Consider the following 22,027-nt stretch of genomic DNA (forward strand, 5'->3'; position numbering starts at 1 on the left):
TGGGTGAGATTTCGATTCCAGATGGTTAGTTTTGTCTTCGCTAATCCTCTCGAGGACTCGGGCTTCTCCCAAGGACAAAGTCAAGCACGACGCACTCGGAGAGAGGGCGCTTGGTCGCAGCGAGACTGTGGCTACACACGAGGGAAAGAGGAATCAATTAGCGAACGGAAGTTAATGTCAATATATGGAGCAAGACAGCAGTCGAGCTCACTTTTCAAAGGGGAGAATAGCAAGATTCAACATCCCACCGATGGCGAGCTTTCTCTGCTGTAAGACTAAGCGAACAGAGCAGTCATCTCCTCCATGTGCCTTCTGAATCGCCATTTAGCTGGGCGGCGTTTAACCTGGGCTTATCGAAATTAGCTACGCATACTGGGGATGTGTTGCGTTGTGAACTAAAAAAACTGATCCAGTGGAAAGCACAGGGATGAATGTAAGAAAGAAATGCAGAGGAGCATGCAAACAATTTTCTACAGAAACACCATGTCGATATATATATAAGCATTGCTCGGTACTCTTTACATTGTCCTCCATTTAGTTCTAGCTTACCACGTTTAGCTGTTTTTTCCTGATTATTTCTGCTTTGCGAAATCTTCCTACGCTTAACCGGTAGGCTGCTGACTGATCAATGAGCCCATCAGTGCCTGAGAACAATTTTCTCAGTTACGATACGTGCAAACACCGTGCAGGTCGAGCAAGGACACAGAGCTACTGGGAATACAAGTGACAATATACGTGAACAAAAATCTAAAATAAAGAAAGCGTTTATTTGGAAAACTTCATGTGACATTTTTTACAACATATTACGCATTGCGAAATTAACCTATGCTTTTATTTTTTGCTCGGATTATGTCGCCGACCGTCTTTTCAGACTTGGCGGGACCCGAGAAATGGTCCAAATAGTGGAACAGTCCGAAAAATCCACAACTTTAAAAAAAATCACTTTTCTGCGAAATATCAGCTTTATACAAATCACGACATTTGCCGCCCACGGTGGCTTGTTTATACTTCGATATTAGGGAGTTATAGGCGTTATAGCATAGCGTGATATGTTACTGTGATCTGCTTCCGCACACCAGCCATGCGCACGCGCTAGCGCGATCCGACACGGCGCGTGTCGATTGGTGCTGACGCGGCAGCAGTGCGCGCTGCCGGGAAGCATGCGACCCACTCAAGGCGGTCACCGCATGCACTGTGGTGCCCCAAGACCCTCCGTGAATGCACCGACTCCTCCCCTTGCGCTCCTCCCTACGGGCGGCGGTGGCCTCAAAGCGAGCCGCGGCGGACGTTGCTCGCGTTCCATTTTTACTTTGCAGGCGAATGCGATGGCAACGACGAGCAGACTCTATTGCCACTGATTGAAATGGTAAAGATGAACAGAGAGCCAGCTTCTCCATCCTCATAACCCTGCTTCACCTAGCTTTCACGGTCATGTAAAACCGATTGTTTGCGACAAATATGCCCGCTCTCGTCTATGCCATGCAAAAAAAATAATAATAAAGTTACGAGCCTTCGGCCGCCAAAGCAACGATCGCCACAATATTAGCGGTGCGAAATTTGGCCCGAAAACTTTTGGACACCCCAGAGTCTGAAATAGTGGTCGTGCAAATGTACACGTTCCTATGGGGCACATGATGGTTCCTGAATGAAGTCCAAAATCTCGCACGAGTACGAATTATTGGAGTCCGAAAAAAGCCGATCGGCTACTGTAACCTGAAAAAGAACTAATTCAGTAATTTCAGAATAAGCCCGATTTCTTACCAAGTATGCACTCTGAAATTAAAATTTTCTACCCCCTGGATTTGTGATACGCTAATAATCCCTACGCTACGCCTGTTGACGTCACATGCATGACTAAATTAACTTTTTTTGCGTATATTTATGATGTTATGTTCGCCATGTTTTTCCCCGTCCCTAGCGTAGCGCTAGCAGCACTGTAGGTACGTGGTTCGTACCGCTGTCTCTCTGCTCCGTATGCACTCCTTGGGTATGGGAGCTACGTGTATGTGAGCTCTGCTAAAGTGAGCTAGAATAGCTCTGCTTTCCGGTGGGATGTTTGTTGTGGATTGGGTGATCTGCAAGTCGGCTGGATAGCCGACTCGTTGTAGGATTTGTCTGCCCGCTTTTGTTTTGAGCAGACGCTCTCTTTTGGATAAGAGAGCAGCCTCCTGAATTTCTTCAAAAGTGTTATGGACTCCCAGCGCTTCGACCTTGTTGTTGGCGGTGTATAATGGGAGGCCGAGGGCATTTTTTGATGGCTGATCTGATGATGGCACCTATTCTGTAGCATTTTACTTTGAGGAGTGGTAAGTAGGGGAGGCCATATGCGACTCTGGTGATGACCAGTGTTTGGACGAGCCGCACAGTATCCTCTACCCTACGGCATTCCTTCTCGCGTTCTCGCTACACGGCGTATCATGCGTGATACTTGGGTGGTGGTTGCGTTCAAGAGTTTGATGGCATGGGTTGCCTTGCCGTCAGATTGGGAATGCAGCGGTAACCACCGTAGTTGGCGCCAACCACCAAGAACTCGCCAGCCTATCCATCGAGAACTGCACCATACTGGAAGCAGAAATGGCTACGATAGCCCTGTTAATACAGCGCGGAAACGCTACCGGCCGATCCCTCCACATCGCGACCGACTCACAGGCGGCTTGTAGGCTCCTCCTTGCAGGTAGAATTAATAAAAGATTGCTGCCATTAGTAACAGGCAACCCCGCGCAAAACACACATACCAAACATAAAATAACATGGATCCCTGCACACTCAGGATTGGAGGGAAACGATGTCACGGATGGCTTAGCTCAATGATACACAAACCGAGGGGGCCAAGACACGATACCACCCACCCAGTCACTAATACAACCTATGTCGACAGTCTACAACGCTAGACACGAACATCAATGCATCTTGCGACAGCTGCACCCCCACCTCAAAAGCAACTAACAGCACAGGAGGCTAGAAACTGGAGACAACTCCAGACCAACACCTTTCCTAACCTCTATACAACATTATATTCCCAGCCTAGATACCGCCCCACCTACCCATGGTGCAGCGGCCAGCCCACAACTCACCATGTAACATGGGGATGCACCGGGCCTAAACCACCTCATTTACAAATACATAAAACAAAGGAACAGTGGGAGGCTTCTGTCTAGCTCCGACCTGCAAGACCAACTGGTTCGCCAGGCCCGAGCGGCGGCGATGGCCACAGGAGCTCTGAAATGAGAGCCCCAACTACGACTGCGCCTCTGACATTTTGTTTCCACAATCAATAAATGTTTACTACTACTTGGCATTTCTCCGGATGCCCAGGCGGAGGTTTGTGCATGCCGGCCTGCCTACAGGCTGCAAGTGTCGTCATCCGCCACTTTTTGGCCCGACGAGTTTTTGCTCTCGCATAAAACTAACAAAAACGACGGGCTTTGGCGCACGCGCGCAGAAATTTTAGCTCGATAACGTAGAAGGTCGGGTTTAGCAGAAAACCGTGTGTTGTACTTGTTACATGGAAAATCCAGATTGGTCGAAAGGGTTGATATCGCACGCAGTTGAGTTCGATTAAAACGTCAGTGAAATTGATATAACCGAAACATGACTAGAACGTTAGCACAGCATGCAATGTGAACTATTGCGCTAGAAAGAAAACTGAAGTAAATAGGTAACAAACCTGAGAACCTTCGGCAGCATGACACGCTACCCCTAGTCCACTAAGGCACGTTCGTTCGACTTTGTTCTAGGGGCGATGAGGCGAAAGCCATTATAGCACGGTGGATCGTAGCCTTTCACTCCCTTTCCTTTACGGTGCGGTACATGTGTCCGTGGAAACTTGTGACAGATACTGCGCTTTTTCTATACTGTAAATCAATTTCAAACGCCGCTGATGCCTGCTGTAATAACGCCTCCTAAACATGTCTGGGTCTGCTTCTGTTTGCTCTGTGATGCGGCGTTCGAGGAAGCGGCAAATGAAAGGCGCCACAAGGACGCCTGGATGGGACGCCCGGCGGGGTGAGCTGTGAGCTTCGTATATGAATGAATCACCTGGTGACGTCATGACCTGTCGTGACGGTACATTGCGCGCCCCTTTCGAACACAACAGCATTTCATTGAAGGCATCAAAGCTCACCGGCGTTAATTCGTTTACAGAAAAGGGACGGCGCAGTATCTATCATTCGCGGAATCCCGCTATAATCCTCACGGTCGACAAGGGGAATTATGAAGAGCGTTTCACGATTGTTGATGTGCTTGTCTTTCCTTGCCACCGTTTTAGTGAAGTTGCGCTAAGTCGTATTCTAGTTGTGTGGTGTTAAGTTTCAATTGGACTTTTCGGCTACTGGCTGATTACTTTGTAAATAATGTATATAGTTGCTTCCTGCATTTAAAGGCACGTAATAAATACCATGCCGAAAAAAAAAAAATCCGGGGCGTGGCGCAGTTGGTAATGCGCTGGGCTGGGGATCCGAGGGATGGAGGTTGGATTCTCGGGTGAGACAAGGTTTATTAATTTATTTTTAACTGTCACTCTCGAAAGCGTGGCACCTCTGCTGACAACGATGAATCATTAAAGGCATTCGCCCTGAAATGTACGGTGTCCATTCTGCAGAGAGGGCCCTAGGACGCTGAAGGAACCCATTAATGCTGTCGCTTGACGGAGCTTGCGTTTCGACGTTTGCTATTACTGCTACTGACCTTCGGCACTGAACCGTAGCTGCTGCTGTTCGGCCAACTTAGCCCACAACGTTTCGTGCACCACACATGCACAGCAGCGCGAATCCCGCCATTGTTGCAGTAATTACCAAGGCGCCACACCGGGGTTATAGTCACATGGCTGGACTCGGGAGAAAGGGAAGGCTCCGCAGATGCAAATGCTCTTGATGTAACGAACTGGTTTTTCCTCAGCAGGCTGCATCCAATTTAGCTTGACGCGAATTGCTTCCTATTCCCACTTCACCCACTAAATGCAAACGGCAGTCTCGCCAGTCTTCCATGCGCCGCGACAGAGTAAAGATTGATGCTAGTTGTCCAGTCCCAATTTATACTAAGCCCACCTAACCTATTCCTCCATCACAGCCGGTTGCTTCGACAGTGGGTTTGCCCGGCACTGAAGCCGACGAGAATTCGGCACCTCACGGCAGTGGGCCTTTCGCCGAACAACTCATCTTCATACATTGCATGGACTCAAGGGCCTTATCATCGTTCTCTCTTGAACTTTATTAGAACAGCTAACCTTTTTTTCTTTCATTTAATACCTTTAACTCCCCCATTTAAGCACTTAGATAAGGCCACAGTAATGATCAACAGTGAGTGTAGACAGACATCCACGACGACGACTATTAAAAGAGCACAATGTTTATTTACAGCAGCTTTTGGCACAGACTCATCTGTATGATACGCACTAAACACACACTCTCACATACAAAAACGCGCGGAGGGGAACAAAGGGGTCTTACAGAAAAAAAAAAAAAAACATGTATTCGTACAGGTATATCACAACGTCGGGACGTAAGTACACTGGGAGATGAGGAAAAAGAAGACGAGAGTAAGGATGGGGGGGGGGGGGGGGGGACGTGTAACACTGCTCAGGTCTGGCAGCAACAAGCAACGGAACAAAGCGCGAAAGAATACAGCGAAACGGACGCCCGCGGCAGTGCGTCGCATTTCGTTTGCGTCTACCAGATGTGTTTGCAGCAGCGTCCCTCTTTTGAAGTAAAACGCATCGGAGTGTGACGTTTGGAAAAAAAAAAAGAAACGAAAAAGGATTGGGTGATCCTCCACACAGTGGCCAAATGCAACGACAGACACAAACTCCTCCCTCAACGACTCAAACTGGCGCTCAGTCTCTTCACGCAATCCATTCCGAGGTTACACATCCCTAGATTACCGGGCGGCGCAACCAAGAACTGGCCGAAGGAGATACTGCCATGGACCGTTGGTGTATAGTCTTTCTCCGGGACGTTTTACTGTCCACCTAAATGTGATAAACAGTTTTGTGGGGAACTACTGTGCGGGCCGCGAGATGCTCGACGTCATGTTCCCGCAATTCAAAAACATTTCTGTGGATGGTTCGAGACCGCAGGGTATTATGGGTTCCCGCCAGTCAGTCCCAGGCATTGTCCAACCCCAGTCCCCCCTCCGAGGGAATCTCATACCCTGAAGCTGGCGAAGCGATCGCAGCACGTACAGCGCCGAATAATAATTAGTTCACAGGGAGGGAAATGCGCAGTATCTGTCACACTTGTTTCTGCGGACGCCTGAACCGCGCCGAAAGGGAAGGGAGGAAGGTGGGAGTGAAAGCGGAAAAAGAGAAAGGGGTATTGGGGGTAGTGGAGGGCTCCGGAGCAATTTCGACCACCTGTGGATCTTTAACGTGCGCTGACATCGCACAGCACACGGACGCCTCTTCGTTTCGCCTCCATCGAAACGCAGCCGCCGCGGTCTTGATCGAGCTCGGGTACTCCGGCACAGTAGTCGGGCGTCTTACCACTGCACCACCGCGGCGGGGAGCGCCAAAGGCAATGCTGGCTAATGGGAATGAGGGCAGACTGAATACCACGACCAGTTCTCCGTTGCGCCGCAATCGGCATGACCCATCGCCACAGCCTCGCACCTGTCCCTCCAGAACCCAACAACCCAAGGCTACAAGCATGCACAGGACCCAGGCTAACCTTCTTCGCTGCCCTCGTAGAAACATCGGCTGGAGCAGTGTGGCGGCGACTGCGCTGCTCCCGGTCGAAAAACACACAGCAAATATAACATGTTTAGACTATCAATAATAACCGCACGCGTATTGCTGTGCGTATAATCGGACGAGTTATTTCGAACGCGCGAATTCCGCTCTACGGCCCGGAGATGACTCGAACGCAGGGGGGAGGGGGGAGCTACCGGCTCACCGGTTCGCCACTCTTGCGTCCTCCCTTTGGCCGAGCTGCAAAGCGGAAATTGGGCGCACGGTACACCGTTTTCAAACTAGGTGCCAATCAACGCGCGCTCATTCATCGTCGGCAAAAGGGACATTACACCTCATTTCCAGCACAGCGCGACAGGTGCCAAAGCGTTTCAGCGCAGCTACTGGTAGCTCAAAACGCAGGTAAGGTGTCCAAATTACAAAATAAAAGTGAGTGTCAGCTCGCGCGACCCGCACGCGGTGCCGGCTACGCGGCTACCGAATATGTGGCCATTTCCGCCCGAAGTGCGGGCAAGCAGCCCTGTACAGCCACATTTTTCGCTAGACTCCGTCTCGCTAGCTTTGCACAGCACAGCTGGCTCTGAACGTGAAGTATGAGCCGGCCTTCAAAAATGCCAGCATAGTTGATAGCTGTGCGTTTGAGAGAGAGAGAAAAAAAATCTAGAGACGAATGCGCACAGGGCAAACGTACGAGCGAGACAGAGCCACGTCTCAGGTGCTTAATAATCGTTGCAGCGGCCCCAACTTGTAAATACGCAATGCCCTCCCCCTTACACAGTCTAATTTTCAGGTGCCGGCTCGCCGCCAACGGGCCCACACGCCGTTGCACAGCGATGCAGCGTTAGTGCACTACGTTTCGATACCTTAAACGGACCAGTCACACAGCAAGCACTACTGAAGCAAGCCAGTGAGACGGAGTCGTACTGTGTTGCAGGCAAGAGGAACGAATTCAAAATAAAACTTGGCAACGACGTGCACTGTCCCCGGGTCGCCACCCTACCCCAACATCGACGGCAGTTTTAGCGCTGACGTCATGTACCGCGCCGTGAACGAGCGCTGGCCCATTTACGGCGCGCATCTTGCAGGATGTCGGCTTGCGCTTCTGTCGCGGATGAAATCGATGCAACAAAATCGGGACTGCTGCAAAACCGGACCTTTGTGACTCGGACTTCCTTAAGTCCGCCTCATCCGACAGCTTACTCCGAAACAAAAAAACGAAAGAAAAAAAAAAAAGAAAACCTACTCTGACTCTCGCTCACGCGGCCACCGCAGGACCACCTCAAACAGCACGATGCGTGCACTGCATGCGCACATACAAACGAATATTCACTCCACGAGACAGGCCCTTCGCGGGTGTTCTTGAAAGCCCCTGCTCAACCTCTTGCACACAGAAACGGCTGACTGCCACTTTGGCCTCTTTTCGTGAAACCGGTCAACAAACACTTGCGTCAAAGTGAAGAAAAAAAAGCGCAGTAAAAAATAAAATGTTCGCGAAGCGCATCCGTCAACAAGAGTTCCATAGCCATGCTGTGCGTAAGGCCGATAGCCAACTTCCAAACGTAGCAAGGAGACGGCCCTTTCAATACTTCAAGCAGACGGCGACGACACAGCACAGAAGTTTCGAAGCTGCACTTCGCAGAGAAAACAAACAGCGAACCAATCACGTCGCAGTGAAGTAACGTCCGTGGGAACATAATCGTTGCGTCATCACTCGGTGCGCTGGGAAGTGGCCCACCTGGCATCCCTCGAACACCTCGAGTTTGTGCGCGGTCAGGCATAGTTCCAACAGTAATACACGCTTCCACACGAACACACACACAGACACATGCGCACGCACGAGTGACATCTATGGCTGGCGTACGTCGCTTGAAGTCGCCCGTTCTGCCGTCGACCACCGCGACACAGCGGGCGACTCCGCCGAAGGTGAGAAGATTCGACTCTTGCAATGTTACACTGTACACTGTCACGTGCATGGCACCACCACGAGCTCGAAGCACGGTTGGCACAAATCCTCCCCAAGACATCGCACAAAAGCGGCCTGGAGCCACGCCGCACTGACCAGCGTGAAGCTTTGGCTGCCCCTACCCGAGCGTGCAGATTCTGCGCCGTCTGCATGACTGGCACACAGGCGTCCTCGTTGCTACCCGTTGAAAGCGCCCAGTACCAATGTGCGAGAACCGCAGTTTCCCTTAATTGCCACGAACACCCGCAAACTGCGCAACACTTACAGGTATGTATTTTACTTTTCACAAAACGTGCTCACAGGCACGCTTAACTTTGTGGTTCGGGAGTCATAAGCCTCGGCCACTGGCCGAGCCCAAGAAAAATGTATCGGCCGAAAACACTTCATACCTGCCGCCGTTCCCTCTTTGAATTATGTAGTCTCCGCATTTTACCGGCAGTGGGAATTTATTTTTTGATTTGTCCCTTCACTGACCATTTCTCTCCGTGCTGTCTACATAACAAACTTGCGCGTTATTCGTCAGCGTAGTCTGCATAAATATTGAGACTTAGTTTATCGCTGCCGCTTACCACGGCAGCCTACCGCTACTGCGCGCAGTCAGCATAGCACGCGCCGATTGGTCCTTGCGTGCGGAGTATGACAGGGATGCGCTCTCGGGGTGATCTGCGCATACGTGCTGACGCTCGCGCGGTAGCGCTAAACAAAAAGTCTCTAACAGAGACCTTTAGTTTAGCGCTGCCGCTTGCCGTGGCCGTCTACCGTTATCGCGCACCGTCAGCACAGCACGCGCTGATTGGTCCAAGTGTGCGGCGTCCGCCGAAATTTGACAGGAACGTGGCGCCATCTGTCACCATCGTGATCTGCGCATGCGCACTGACGCTCGCGCGGTAGCAGTAGGCGGTAGCGCTAAACTAAAAGTCTCTACCTCTTTTCTTTAGTGCTACAGATCGCACGACCCGCAGTAATCAGCAGTTTTGCAGCAGAAAGGGGGCAAATGTTTGCGGGGGTACAGCTGCATCCTCGAAAATGCATGTTCCAGCTTAACTCGATAATCACAGCCCCCAAGCTCGGATAAAAGCAGACAAATGCTTCCCAAGGCCACCAACAGTGTAGTGCCAAAGGTCCCCTCCCCATGTGTCACGCCGAGGGGACAGATGAATGAAAGAAAGGGAGGGGAGGAGGGTAATGGTGAGATGCGCAAACGAAAGCAGGCACTTTTTTTTTTCGTTTCTCTCTCTCTCTCTCCCTCACACACACACACACACAGACAAGTTGACCAGCGATGTGGTAGGTTGGCCCGAGGTTGGGCGTCCTCCATCTGTGCAATTGTGACGATTGAGTGGCCAATAAGCTCCACATAAATAAAACAACACGGAGTCGGACACCAGTAAGAATATCATTTCTTCAGGTTCGGCCCACTGGTGTACAATACAGCCTCGGACCACATGAGGTAAAAACAAAAGCAGACAACAGCACAGGGGTCAAGAGCTGGCACGCCACGTTTGCCACATTGCAGGCCGCGTGGTTTTCAACGCCACCACACCCAAAAGAAAAATCATACACACCCATTGCAGCAGCCCATCAATTCCAGCTCTGACAAAACAACAGTTATCGACAAAGGAACATGTGTGCGCAAGTTCAACTGTACACCACGCCCAAGATGTGGGCCGTGGCCAAATACACATACAACATTCGTACATTACATAAAAAGTGCACAATCCAGTGTGCACACTAAACAGGCAGGTCACGGGCTATTGTTTGTACACATAACAGGCACACTAGTACAAGAGCACAGGGCTAAGCTTTCATTCAAAATTTGACCAAGGTACATAAATTAGCAAACTGCACAGGTTTTGTCGTAGCAAAACAAAATTAAAAAAGCACTGGATTTGGAAGTACCTAGGTATTGTGCAACAGGAAGCGCATAATGATGCAGCAGAAAGTGAATGCGTGATATTACCTTGCTGTCAGAAGCACAGACTCTAATCACGCTCAACAGTGGCCACACCGAAAAGAGCCGGCATTTCCGAGACTATTGAGAGTTGCTCACAGAAATCTGAAACCCGTGAATTCAGGAATGCAGAACAAAAAGAGAAGCACAATCATATCAAAGGTAGAGGGCACAAACCCTTGTCTATTTCCCTCTGCCTGCAAGGCACCTCAACTAAACTTCCCCGACTTACTCTCCTAAGGCGTCGAAATGGCACACATGTAGCTTAAGCAGCAATTCTGGAAAGTGGCCCTCTTAACCTCGACATGGGAGACTATAATAGATGAAAGAAAAAAAATCATACTAGGTGATCCAATACACCTTGGCACACACCCATGTTTTCGTTGCAATAGGTAAAAAAAAGAAAAGCAGCTGCCTCACTGCATCACCTGATGTTCTGGCCTATTTTGAGTGCGTGATGTACAATACAAATAGGAAAAAACTGCTACCCTGATTTTAAGACCTGCTCTCTAGTGCTGAATAAATGCATCTACTGCCTCCCACGAGACCAAAAATAAGCGACCATGTAGAAACAATGTAGTTTGGTTATCTTGAATGGATGATACTTTTCATAGATATGTGACATTTCAGTTGACTACCATTTCCACTAGCTTATGCCCCAAGGTACAATCGATGCAATGCATGCAATATAGTTTATCTTCTATTTATTTTGACATCTTTCAAAAATCCTTGCTCCGATGTTGCTGGTTTGTTCGCACTTATTTCACACAGAGGCTGCACTTTGGCGTCTATTTTGGTCCGCAGCGGTACTTCGCTTTAAAAACCGGCCCTAAGAAAAGTGCGATCCAGGAACAGATCAGCTCCCCAACTAGACCGAGGCGGCAACCATCATCACCAAATGAGTAACTTCGAAGCGAACTAACACAGCCATCCCCCTGAAATACGAATATACCAGCCATTGGTCAGACAGTCAGTGGTACCAGCCCAGCCGGCCAGCTGAACTCTCGCTCCATGAAGATATGGAAATTTTCCATACAGAGCAAGATACCAGAGACAAAGCTTTTACTATACAATGCAGATCTCATAACGAAATATCAGTGCAAGCTTTGAGTGGAAACAAGTTGCTGCAAATGCTTACAAGTTCAGTTCACCTGCGCATGGTGGCACTAATAATGCAAGTGGCAGTGAGAAAAAATAAGCAAAATATGCATGAAACAGCCACTTTAATAGGCAAGGTAGCATTTTGCCACAGCCCCTATTCAAAGAAGATGCCAATCCATGCGTTTAGAACTGAGGCAACGTGAATGCTTTGCTGCCACATACTCTACACCTGACCTAGAGTTAGCACAGTAATACATTTACACATCATTCGATATATAGAACTAGTACGATTAGGTGGTGAGGACAACACATAAGTGCACATAAGACATTTGATTCCAGAGATCTAGGCAGGAGGCAGGAAGCGGGGGAGGAGGGGGGCATCCTAGTTTTAAAGTGGGGTCTTCTCATAAAGAACACAAAGGCACCGCTGCAGACTTAAGTAGAGCTTCTGGTAATTTTTTCAGTGCCAAATACCTCAGCTAATACATGCCATCATTAACACAACCAGGGTAGTAGTCGGTCACTCAGCAAGGAGCCAAAATGAAAGGTGCAAAAAAGAGCTGAAGCCACAACTGCCTGCCAAGACATTCCATAATGCAGGGACAAATGTTGCCTCAAGTTCTTATGACAACTCTGTGTAATTCGATCAGCTCTAAAAAAATTTGATAAAAAGCCTGGAAGCGGAGAAGCTTTGAATCTCTGGATTTCAGTTTACAATTGTAACTGCCCTCAAACAATCAAGGCTGTTTTTGCACAAAGCAGAATTAAGGTGATAAAAAAACTACATATCGACATACAATTGCAACATTTGCTAGAACAAGGAGTCAATGTGCACAACAAGTTGCAACGGCCTTAATACAGATCCATGTATTTCAATTTGCTACATTCCCTATTAGGCCAACTCCTTTGAATATTAATCAGTTCATGCATCTGCTCTCAGCTTGGCTCTGAATGTGCCAAATGAATGCTTAATTTTTACTTCCAGGTACTGGTATCATCAGCACAAGGCAACTAGGTATTCAATTATGTAACTGTGCACCCCAACCTGGGGAATACTGCGCTACTTGATAGACAGAGACAAGTGAAAGACGACACACATTCGTGTGTCGTCTTTCACTTGAATCTGTCTATCAAGTAGCGCAGTATTCCCCAGTATAATCAACCAACTGGCCCCCGCGTTTACATTGTTGGCACCCCAACCATGGCAACACTCATAATAGCGGACCAAAAAGGCAAAGGGTTGCGCAATTTCTTAGCACCTGATGCTAGTTAGCCGCAGAGGAAGTCAGGCACCAGCACGCCTCATAAGCCACGACTGGCTACAGTATTACCCAGTATATTAATCACTCTCTCCTTCCAAACTAAAAAAAAAATGCACATAAGCCTTGCATTTACACCTTAACAGGTGTTGCAGTGAGACAGCAGGCATTCAAAGGTTCCTCGTATCTCGTCCCTTGACCTCTTTGAATGAGACACTAAAATTACATGCCACCTTATTCAAGGACATCTCACAGCCAACTGAGCACAAGGCTCAATTCAAGAGGCAGAAATGTGCACTCCTATCTAGGAGACTGTGAAATGAAGTATACACTGAGCCACAAGCTTCCTGGGGGCTGAACACACCAGACATTTCCAGGCTAACTTGCACTGCCACAGGGCAAGGCATTTTCACATGCCACTAAAATTTATCAACTGTGGTCAGCAATAAAAGTGATAGGCTGCCCCTTCCAGCATCAAAAGGTTTAAGTGAGCCAGGAGGAAAAAAGAAAAATGTCACAAGTTCATTTTCTCCCTATACAACATTCACCATACCAAACACTTCAACTATTCTCGGCGATTTGCAGCAACTGGCTGGGTTCCGCAGTTACAGAATTACTGAAAGCCACAGAACCATCACTGCCAGGTGACTATTGGTGTCATGTCAGTATTTCTGAGAAAAACTACTGCATGCACAGCACTGCAGTTATATGTGCAAAAAAGGAGCAAGTAGCCATTAAACTGCATGATGTGCGTCATTGTGAATTGCAAAATTTTTAAAACCTTTTCACAAAAAAAAGTTTCTAACGGCACCCGTAATGCTTTGTCTTCCCGCAGGTGGACCAAGCTGCGCAGCGGAAACCCACCCTCTTTCTCAATAAGGTACTTCCGACTACAAGCTTGGTAGCCGCTGATTCACCTTAACCCCTTGTGAGACAGTGGTACACGTGCTCCGCTTTCTCCTTGTGCTTTTCTGCATGCAGAAAAAATAATGGCCCAACTGTCTATATTTTCAGAGTTCTGCCATTTATCGAGTGCTCAAACGGTACTGTGCGTTTTGACATTTTGCTAAGAGGTGTCGTTAGCATACTGTGTTTTTGCAAGTGCAAGAGTAGGTTTCGACTCAGTGCAATTTGGCATGAAATAAACAGAGGGAAGAGACCAACTCTGATTCTACCCGACAGCACTGCTTCTAAACAGCTAGCTAGCAGCATCACCTTCAGTAATGCGGTGCTCTAAAATAGATGCGGAGCAGAAAGAAAAGAAGAGCTGATGGTCACGAGTAGGAGGCAGTGTCCGAGGATGCGAGTTTCACTTGCTAAGATCACCAGCCTCAGCGATCTACAACAAAGCATTGCTCTAGGTGGAGTTCAACAGTACAAAGGCAAATCCAACCGAAATTACTATGCGTAAGATGCCAATTACCACTGTGCGTTGAATACTTCAAAATAATTCACCACCGAAGTTATGTCACTGCAAGATGCCCAGTTCCAATGTGCGTTGAATGCTTCAAACTAATTCACCATTGAATTGATGTCAAAGAGCTGATGAAGCCTTTTTTTTTTTATGCTGTTTTTTTACATTGCAAGTGGACAGTGGTACAAGCATGTAACCCTTTTTAGGCATCATTCTGAAGTGAGACGTAAAAATGTGTACCCCTTTCTTCTATGAAACCACTGCTCTGAATGGCTCAAAAAAACTGCCATTGATTTCTAGTGCTTCTGAGTGTAATTTTAACACCTTTAGGCTTGTGAAACAGTAAAATTTTATGGCTCACAAAAGATTTGATGCATTCTCACTGTATGACTTCTCCCACCCTTGTTCTGCCCAAGCTTAGTCAATAAACTTAACTCTGCACCACTTAGTAGTAAATAAGCACACAAAATGAGCGGTAAAAAAAAAAAAAAAAAAAAAAAAAACACCACCCGTAGAGTTCACCACACAGCACCTCAAAACATCCAATCTGCCCATAATACACTGCATGCTAAAGCCCCAAAGAGAAACAGTTAAGCTGCAGCTACTGCTGACCATGGTGGCAAGTGCCAATTTCAGCTCAACAAAGCAATGTCAGATGTTGAAGGTAAGGGTTGTGCTGCTACACTTCATTGATTCACAGCTAGCCTCTAACAGTTACCAGCAATAAAAAGCAAAAATAAAATCTACATAACTGAATAACATGCTTTCCTAATGTCTAAAGTGCCTACTACCCAGGCAACAAATAATGCAAGGGAATGCATGTACTGCCGCATACTAGCTCCTCTGAGAGACTAAAGAGCACATCCGATTTCAATGTACATAAAAAATCACTAAGTAACACTATGTACAGGTTAAAATTAGCAAGAGGGCTTCATTGATGTCTGTTAGGTACATTTATGCACATAGAAAAACAGAAAAGCAATGGGAGAATAAAAAATTGTAAACGAAAATTTATGGCATAGGATCACATGCTATTTCTACTCTCCCCTTGATCTCAAAATTTTGCACGTCGAAGGGAACTAAAATTTCTACAAGTGCATCAGTAAAGCGATTCAGTACCTGGACCAGCTATATATATATATATATATATATATACTATATACATAAAAACCATGCAATCCATACAGGTCACAATTAAAATAAGGTTAACTCAACTAATGTAAAGATAACAGACTAATAACTAAAACCATTCCATTCTATACCCTCCTCCCTTACACTCATGCTCATACACACACACACTTGCCACACACACACATCCTCCACACAGAGATATAAAATCGTGGCATTTTCATCTTTTATAGGTCCTTTGCAAAACACTAGAAGCCAGCTTCCCTGCATAAAAAGAATTCCTCTTACCACGGTAGTGTGGCTTATCACAAGAAAAAAATTTGTGTGAAGTGCTCGAAACATTCCTTTCTGCCCCGCGTGCAACTGCCAAACAGTGGTCCGACATTTAATTCCTATGTCACAGCTCCGGTTCTCAGGCTTCCAGCACTGCATTGGACTTCTGCCTCCAAAGCATGCTGAGCAGGTTCTGTGGAGGCGTATTGTCACTGTGAAGGGAACTGACTAACGCAGTTTTGCAAGGCACCTATAAAATACTGAATGCAACAGCCACCGCCCAAGTGGTTTTGTCCCCAATTGTACGCCTTTCAGAGCAGCCAGTAGCTCACATAGTGTCAGCAGGTGGGGGAATGGCATAAAAATTCTCAATCTCTCACTTGCTGGCAGCAGCGTTCGAGCATCAGCTTAAATAACATGTGTAATGCAGTAGGTAATCATGGAAATATAAAAGCATAAAGCAAGCAATGTGAATGTAACACACCTCAGAGACAGCAAGTCTAATAAAAACTGCCCGTGTGCAACTAGCAAGCAGCCAGTCAACCAGAATGTTTAAAAAGATCACCACTCCTAGCGAACTGGCACTGCAACACTGCCCCGGTAAGGACAAAGACACATAAATTACACGACACAAAAAGCAAAACAAAAATTTGCAAGGAGAAAAGTAGACACCATGGCTTAAAAACGCTACCATTGCACCTTGAGAAATAGCAAGAGAGAAATATGTGTCTGAACAGCACAAGGTAAATGAACAGGGCAACCCGTAAAGAAACCAAACCAGTACAGCACATAACCAGATCGCTACAAAGAGCAAGCAGATGCATGAGGGACAATTTAGAAGCCAGTAAAACGTGCAGTGACACGTAGATAGCACTGCCAAGAAGAGCACATAAAACTAAAGCATAAAGAATAGCTAAATAAAAAATAAAAGGGTTAGCTGCACGCTTCATATCAACAGCTCAACAGCAAAGAAGTCGTGACCAGACATGGTGACAAATATGCAGTTGCCTGTCAGGGCAAGCCAGAAGGTAAGCAGGAGCTCAAGAATTAAACGTCAGTAGCACTACTGGAAATGAACCTATGTCTGCTCTTGCTTTTAGTAGCCCAGAAAAAAACAAAGCCAGCAAGACTCGCAACAAAAACTGGAAATATGTAAAAACTATCGATAGCGTGTATAAAGCTATCGATTTCTATAACTTTTCTGAAGCTAAAATCCTTAAAACCATGCACGCTTTTCCCTGCGGCCTATAAAGACCAATTATGAACAATATACTCGTTGATTAAAAATAAACTGGCGAATTATAGGAGCTCGAACATCTATGCACTTCACAGCAGGTAGCTTATATGTCAACATGGCTTCTCAAAGCTAGGCTCAGGGATTAAAATGATCTTGGGTATCATTCAACATGCAGCAGAACGCACAGGAGATTAATAATTGTTGCTTCAATTGATTTGCTTCTTTGCTAACAGGCATACCATACTTGGGAATCTGATAGTGTTCGACATGCTGTCCAGAACAATGAACTGAATTTTCTGACAAACTTGAGGTAGAATATCTCCAAGGAGGCTTCCAACTAGAAACTGACTCCACGCAAATCGAAAGCTTTTAGAAAATCTAAGGCTGCTTGAAACTTTCATTTCTACAAAATTGCACAAAACCCCGCAGGTTTATGCACACAACTTTCATTTAAGAGGACGCGTGGCTCATTCCTAGTCCGCTCCCTTTTGTTTGATTCCAAAAGAAGGAAAGAGGACAAGCTACAAAATAAGACTGCATGCCCAAAACATAAAAAGAGCAGAAGAACTACAGTTTATGTACAGTAAAGCAGGAAAAGCATTACGCAGTAGCATTTCCACAGCCAATGCAACATCATTGGCCTTCCCTTCGAGATCATTAAGCCTCACCTCACTAGCAGCATATCCTCACAATCTGCCCTTATGCCATGCCCTGCCACGACACTGCAGAGAATCAGTAGCTTCAGCACTAATGCAATAGCGGAACAAAATTTAAATCTGAAAGAAGTACCTTGCTGCATGATCTAACCAAACTTTTCATTGCTTGCTATGTGCCCAATTTACCTGGCGCAGCCACTTCTACATACTCATATATTCATGACATGTATGTAAACCACAAAAGCGGAGAAATGGACAAGAATATTTCTTTTAGTCACATTGGTGAACAAATGTGGCCTTTGAAAACAAGTGCTCGGGATCACTGTCAATATCCTCTATTATCAGGTACCACTCTCTACTCCAGCTGGTGCAATATAATCATAAACTCCCTATGAGCAAAAAACATTCTACAATACATCCTGCTGTGTGCATTTTTCAGCAAGAATGCACATCTAGTTCAAAATTATGCATACAGTTTCTTTTTTTCTAAAGAGTAAACAAAAAAATGTGACTGGATTTTCTTTGCTAAACTGATGCAGCCAACATATTTCTTTACTGGCCCAATACACTTTTTTTTCCACTCTGGATGATATGCAATAACTGCTTCCAGAACTGTAAACCAGCGGAAATCTAAACGGCACCTCAGCTGATGCTACAGATAGCTTACAGCGATGTGACCAATACTTCAACGAGATCTGGTCTTCCTTAAGCTTTCATTTTCTGACCATCCCTGAATAGTTGACCAGTTTCTGAAGCCTGGAGAAAACCTTGGCTGCTTGCCTGCAAGCTAAAAGCTGTTGTGCGCACCTAGCAGTTTCTCACTAGACCACGAATGAAATATGGCGCAAGACCTCAATAGGAAGGACACCAATTGCAAAGCATTAATTAAATGTCACCTATGCATTCCTCAACCAATATTAATATTCAAGCTTCATTGGCAAGTGTGAATATAATACTTGGCTCGGGCAACACCCACATTTTAGCCGAAATGCAATTTGCCTGCACTGTACAGGAAAAAAAGTGAAGGGGAAGGGGGGCATCATGTCGTCCACTGTCAGAACAGAAGATTTTTTGCAAGCACACGAAGCCCCCTAAGATTACTAAATAGCCAGTGAGTGTGTGTGTGCGTGTATACGTATATACACATATATATATACATATATAAACATATCCAGGTACTCATACACATGCCACCGCAACACTCAATACCAAGGCTCTGTTCATGAACCAAGAGAACTCACTGGGCATGAAACAAGGAAGAGAGCTAGGCTCTGTGACCCAATATACACAGGATCAGGATAAGCAGGCTCTTCACAAACCACAGATTTGCAAGCAGAGGCAAGACGCCTGGAAACCTGGCCACTCATGTATGCTTTCAGTAACAGGTGCTCGAAAATGCGAGTGGTGCAATGCAATGGTAGCCGAGAAAGAGCCAAAAGAAACCCCAGTGAGGCCTTAAAGCACTCTAGAAACTAAAAATGAAAGTTGGTCTATAAAAATAAAGATCTAGCTAAGACTAACTCAGCATAATACATAGTATACGCCACACAGCTTACTCCTTCCTGGGCCTCACTATATTCATCACGAGCCTTGCCCGACTAACATTAAAACTGAAGCAACATCACGTCAATAACTTGGCAGGCAGGCAACCTCAACCACGAGAGGTCATTAACATATGATAAAACATAACATCTTCCGTCCTTTTTTTTTTTTCTGGCTGCTCAGTGCCCAAATTACAAACGCTGCATTACACTCCACAATTCATGAAACTTGAACACAGCGAAACTCTATACGCACCAAAATACAATGCTTCCAATGTTATGAAGATCACAAAGAATCTGCACTAAGCGATGTTAGGAGCATTCCAGGTACTTAACAGATATGAACCAAGTGCCCGCCTGCATGATCGAATAACATGTCGCCTCTCTATATCAAACACTATTGTCTAGGCTTTGAAGCAAAAAAGTTAAAAAAAGCAAAAGCAAATTCATTAAAAAGAACTACCAAAATGACTAACACACACAGACAATGCACATCTAAGGACACAATTATATTGCCACAGGAGTTCCAGCTGCCTAAAACTCCTTTCCCAAAATGGTACGTCATCTCTATGCTACACAGTAACAAAGGTGTTGGCAAGTAGACCTCCTCGAAACAGAACCCGTTCCAATCATGGATAATTTATCTCCCCCCCCCCCCTCCCCTAGAAATCATGGCTACATTTTGCAAAAACACTTTCTACTAACTGCTCTAAAAACCAGTTGCACCATAACGCGTCTGGCATAGAAAACATGCAGCCAAACATAATAAGTAACCCCAATTCATCATTCACGGGGAATCACCTGTGAGCAAGGCCTCACTAGTGCAAAAAGTGCACAGTAAGGTCCCTCTTAGTCACAATTCCTACACTATTGGCCATGAAAAAATATACATACATACACATGCAGAAAAGGTTTCCAATCGCTGTTTAAATAAATATAAAACAGTTCCACAGCAAATTACATCACCAACTCCACATACAAATATATGCACATGTACAAACAAAGGGCAACAAGCTATACATGTATGTGGGTGAGAGAGAGAGAAACGCCAATGGTGTGAGGATGAGGGAGAGGGGATGCTTGTGCCCATGGTGGCATGCCCTGGCAGCTGGGAGTGAGTTGTGGAGTTGGGTGATGTGTGTCTGTGTGTGTGCGCGAGAGGGGTTGGGAAGAAGCAGTAGTTCTCCCCCCCCCCTATATGTGGGTGGCCTCCTGTGTGTCCCAGTCGTCGTCGTCCGTCGTGTCACTCTCAGTGCCTGGTCCCCCGTCAATATCACTGTTGGGGTCATCGCCCCCAGCACCGGAGGGGACAAGCTGACTCCGGGGAACAAATTTAAGCGACACCTGCAGGAAACAAGGAAAGACCGCCGTAAATATTGAGGACCAACTGGTGGACATTGCTTGGACAACACACCGAAAATGTGACCATTAAGTCTACAACATTGGCACCACTTATACCAGGTGTCCCAGCTAAAGGTAGCCGAACTTGTAAGTGAAATCACAAAATTAATTAGTAGACTAATGTTACGCTATCATAATGAGCAAGCCTCGAGAAATCAAGGAACACTGGATGAGTGGCCCGAAAGCTGACAACACACGTCGCTGGCGAGAGACAGGCTGGCCCTCTCTGCTGAAATGGGAGGAAAGCATTCATTGCATTTCTGCTTCCCACTCCCTCCCCACAAAGTGGGCTGGGTTCCAAAATGAAGGTTCTCGTGGGATTTGACGGGTCAACCGCTTTTGGGAATCGTCACAGCTAACTTTCTAACTACTGGCTTCAGGAAACAAGTGCCAACTCAGAAGCTGTTGAGTCTTCAAAGACCAAGGTACGACTTGTGCAGCTTTATCTACCAGCCTTAGAAGAAAGCTACCATGTGACGAGAATGTTAGTGACTATCTCTTCCCCAGTGCACAAGCTAAGCCCAATCGAGGAAAACACACCTGAGAGAGACAGATTTTGCCCTCAGAAATGAGTCACGAGACGCTGAAGCAGCCCTGCTGTCACGTGGAAGTTCTTTCACTGGGCAAATTATCCTGTAAGGCCAGTAAATACGGCTACCCTATGCAAATGACACCTTGCTGCACCTTCCCTCTGCCGTTTTTCAATACAATCTACAACTCCTCAACTGTCCTTGAAACCAACATTTAAAAAGTTAGCTAATTATCTTTGCAAATTGAATAATTTTGGGAAAAAAAAATCATGGACTAGGCTACGAGACTCTTAATAGTCCTCAGTTGGTTTCATTGGGGGCAAGGACGCTCTGTCTCTTTAAAAAGATTGGTTAACTTCAACCAAGACATCTGGCATACAAAAATACTACTACAAAAAGCATAGCACACAAGCTAAAACCACCATCTAAAGAACTCACAAAATGCACTCTCCTAGCAACACACTCAAAAGATGAGAAAGTAAAATCGATGCAACAGAAGAAAGAAGCTTACTATATGTTTACTTTCGAACAAACCATAACCATGCTTTATAGATTTCATACTTATATGAAAACTGTTTACAAAAAGATACAGTCAAACTTGTTTACAATTAAGTTCAAAGGGCACATCAAATAGTTCACTAAAGCAGAAACTTCACTATAAATAAGGTCAATAACAATAAATAGAGTGAAGCCCATTATGCATAAACACAGCTTGCGTTCACATATCAGCCAGCATTAATCATTTTTGCATTTTTAACAGCAGTGCTATGTCACTCATTTTTGCAATCCATTAGCAGCCACACCGTGACAGGAAAGTCATGTACTCCAATAAGGCTCTAACCACTTTAGGTCTCCCATGTACTGCTGACAATTTTTTCAGACACGACACGG

General features: G+C 46.1%; 1 protein-coding gene across 5 annotated transcripts in view; it reads right to left on the minus strand.

Annotated features, from left to right (window-relative positions):
* Positions 1-10,022: 10,022 nt before the first annotated feature.
* LOC146202293 (phosphatidylinositol 3,4,5-trisphosphate 3-phosphatase and dual-specificity protein phosphatase PTEN-like) overlaps positions 10,023-22,027 on the minus strand; it is a 132,522-nt gene continuing 120,517 nt past the window's right edge. For all 5 annotated transcript variants that reach the window (XM_084588056.1, XM_084588055.1, XM_084588059.1 and 2 more), the window contains one exon: positions 10,023-20,549. In XM_084588056.1, coding sequence (XP_084444182.1) covers positions 20,400-20,549 — 150 coding nt within the window. In that variant the 3' untranslated portion in view covers positions 10,023-20,399. The remainder of the gene's footprint in view (positions 20,550-22,027) is intronic.

Source organism: Amblyomma maculatum, chromosome 1 (genome assembly GCF_055883805.1).
Source record: "Amblyomma maculatum isolate TAMU_Amacu chromosome 1, ASM5588380v1, whole genome shotgun sequence".
In the NCBI taxonomy this organism is placed as follows: Eukaryota; Metazoa; Arthropoda; class Arachnida; order Ixodida; family Ixodidae; genus Amblyomma; species Amblyomma maculatum.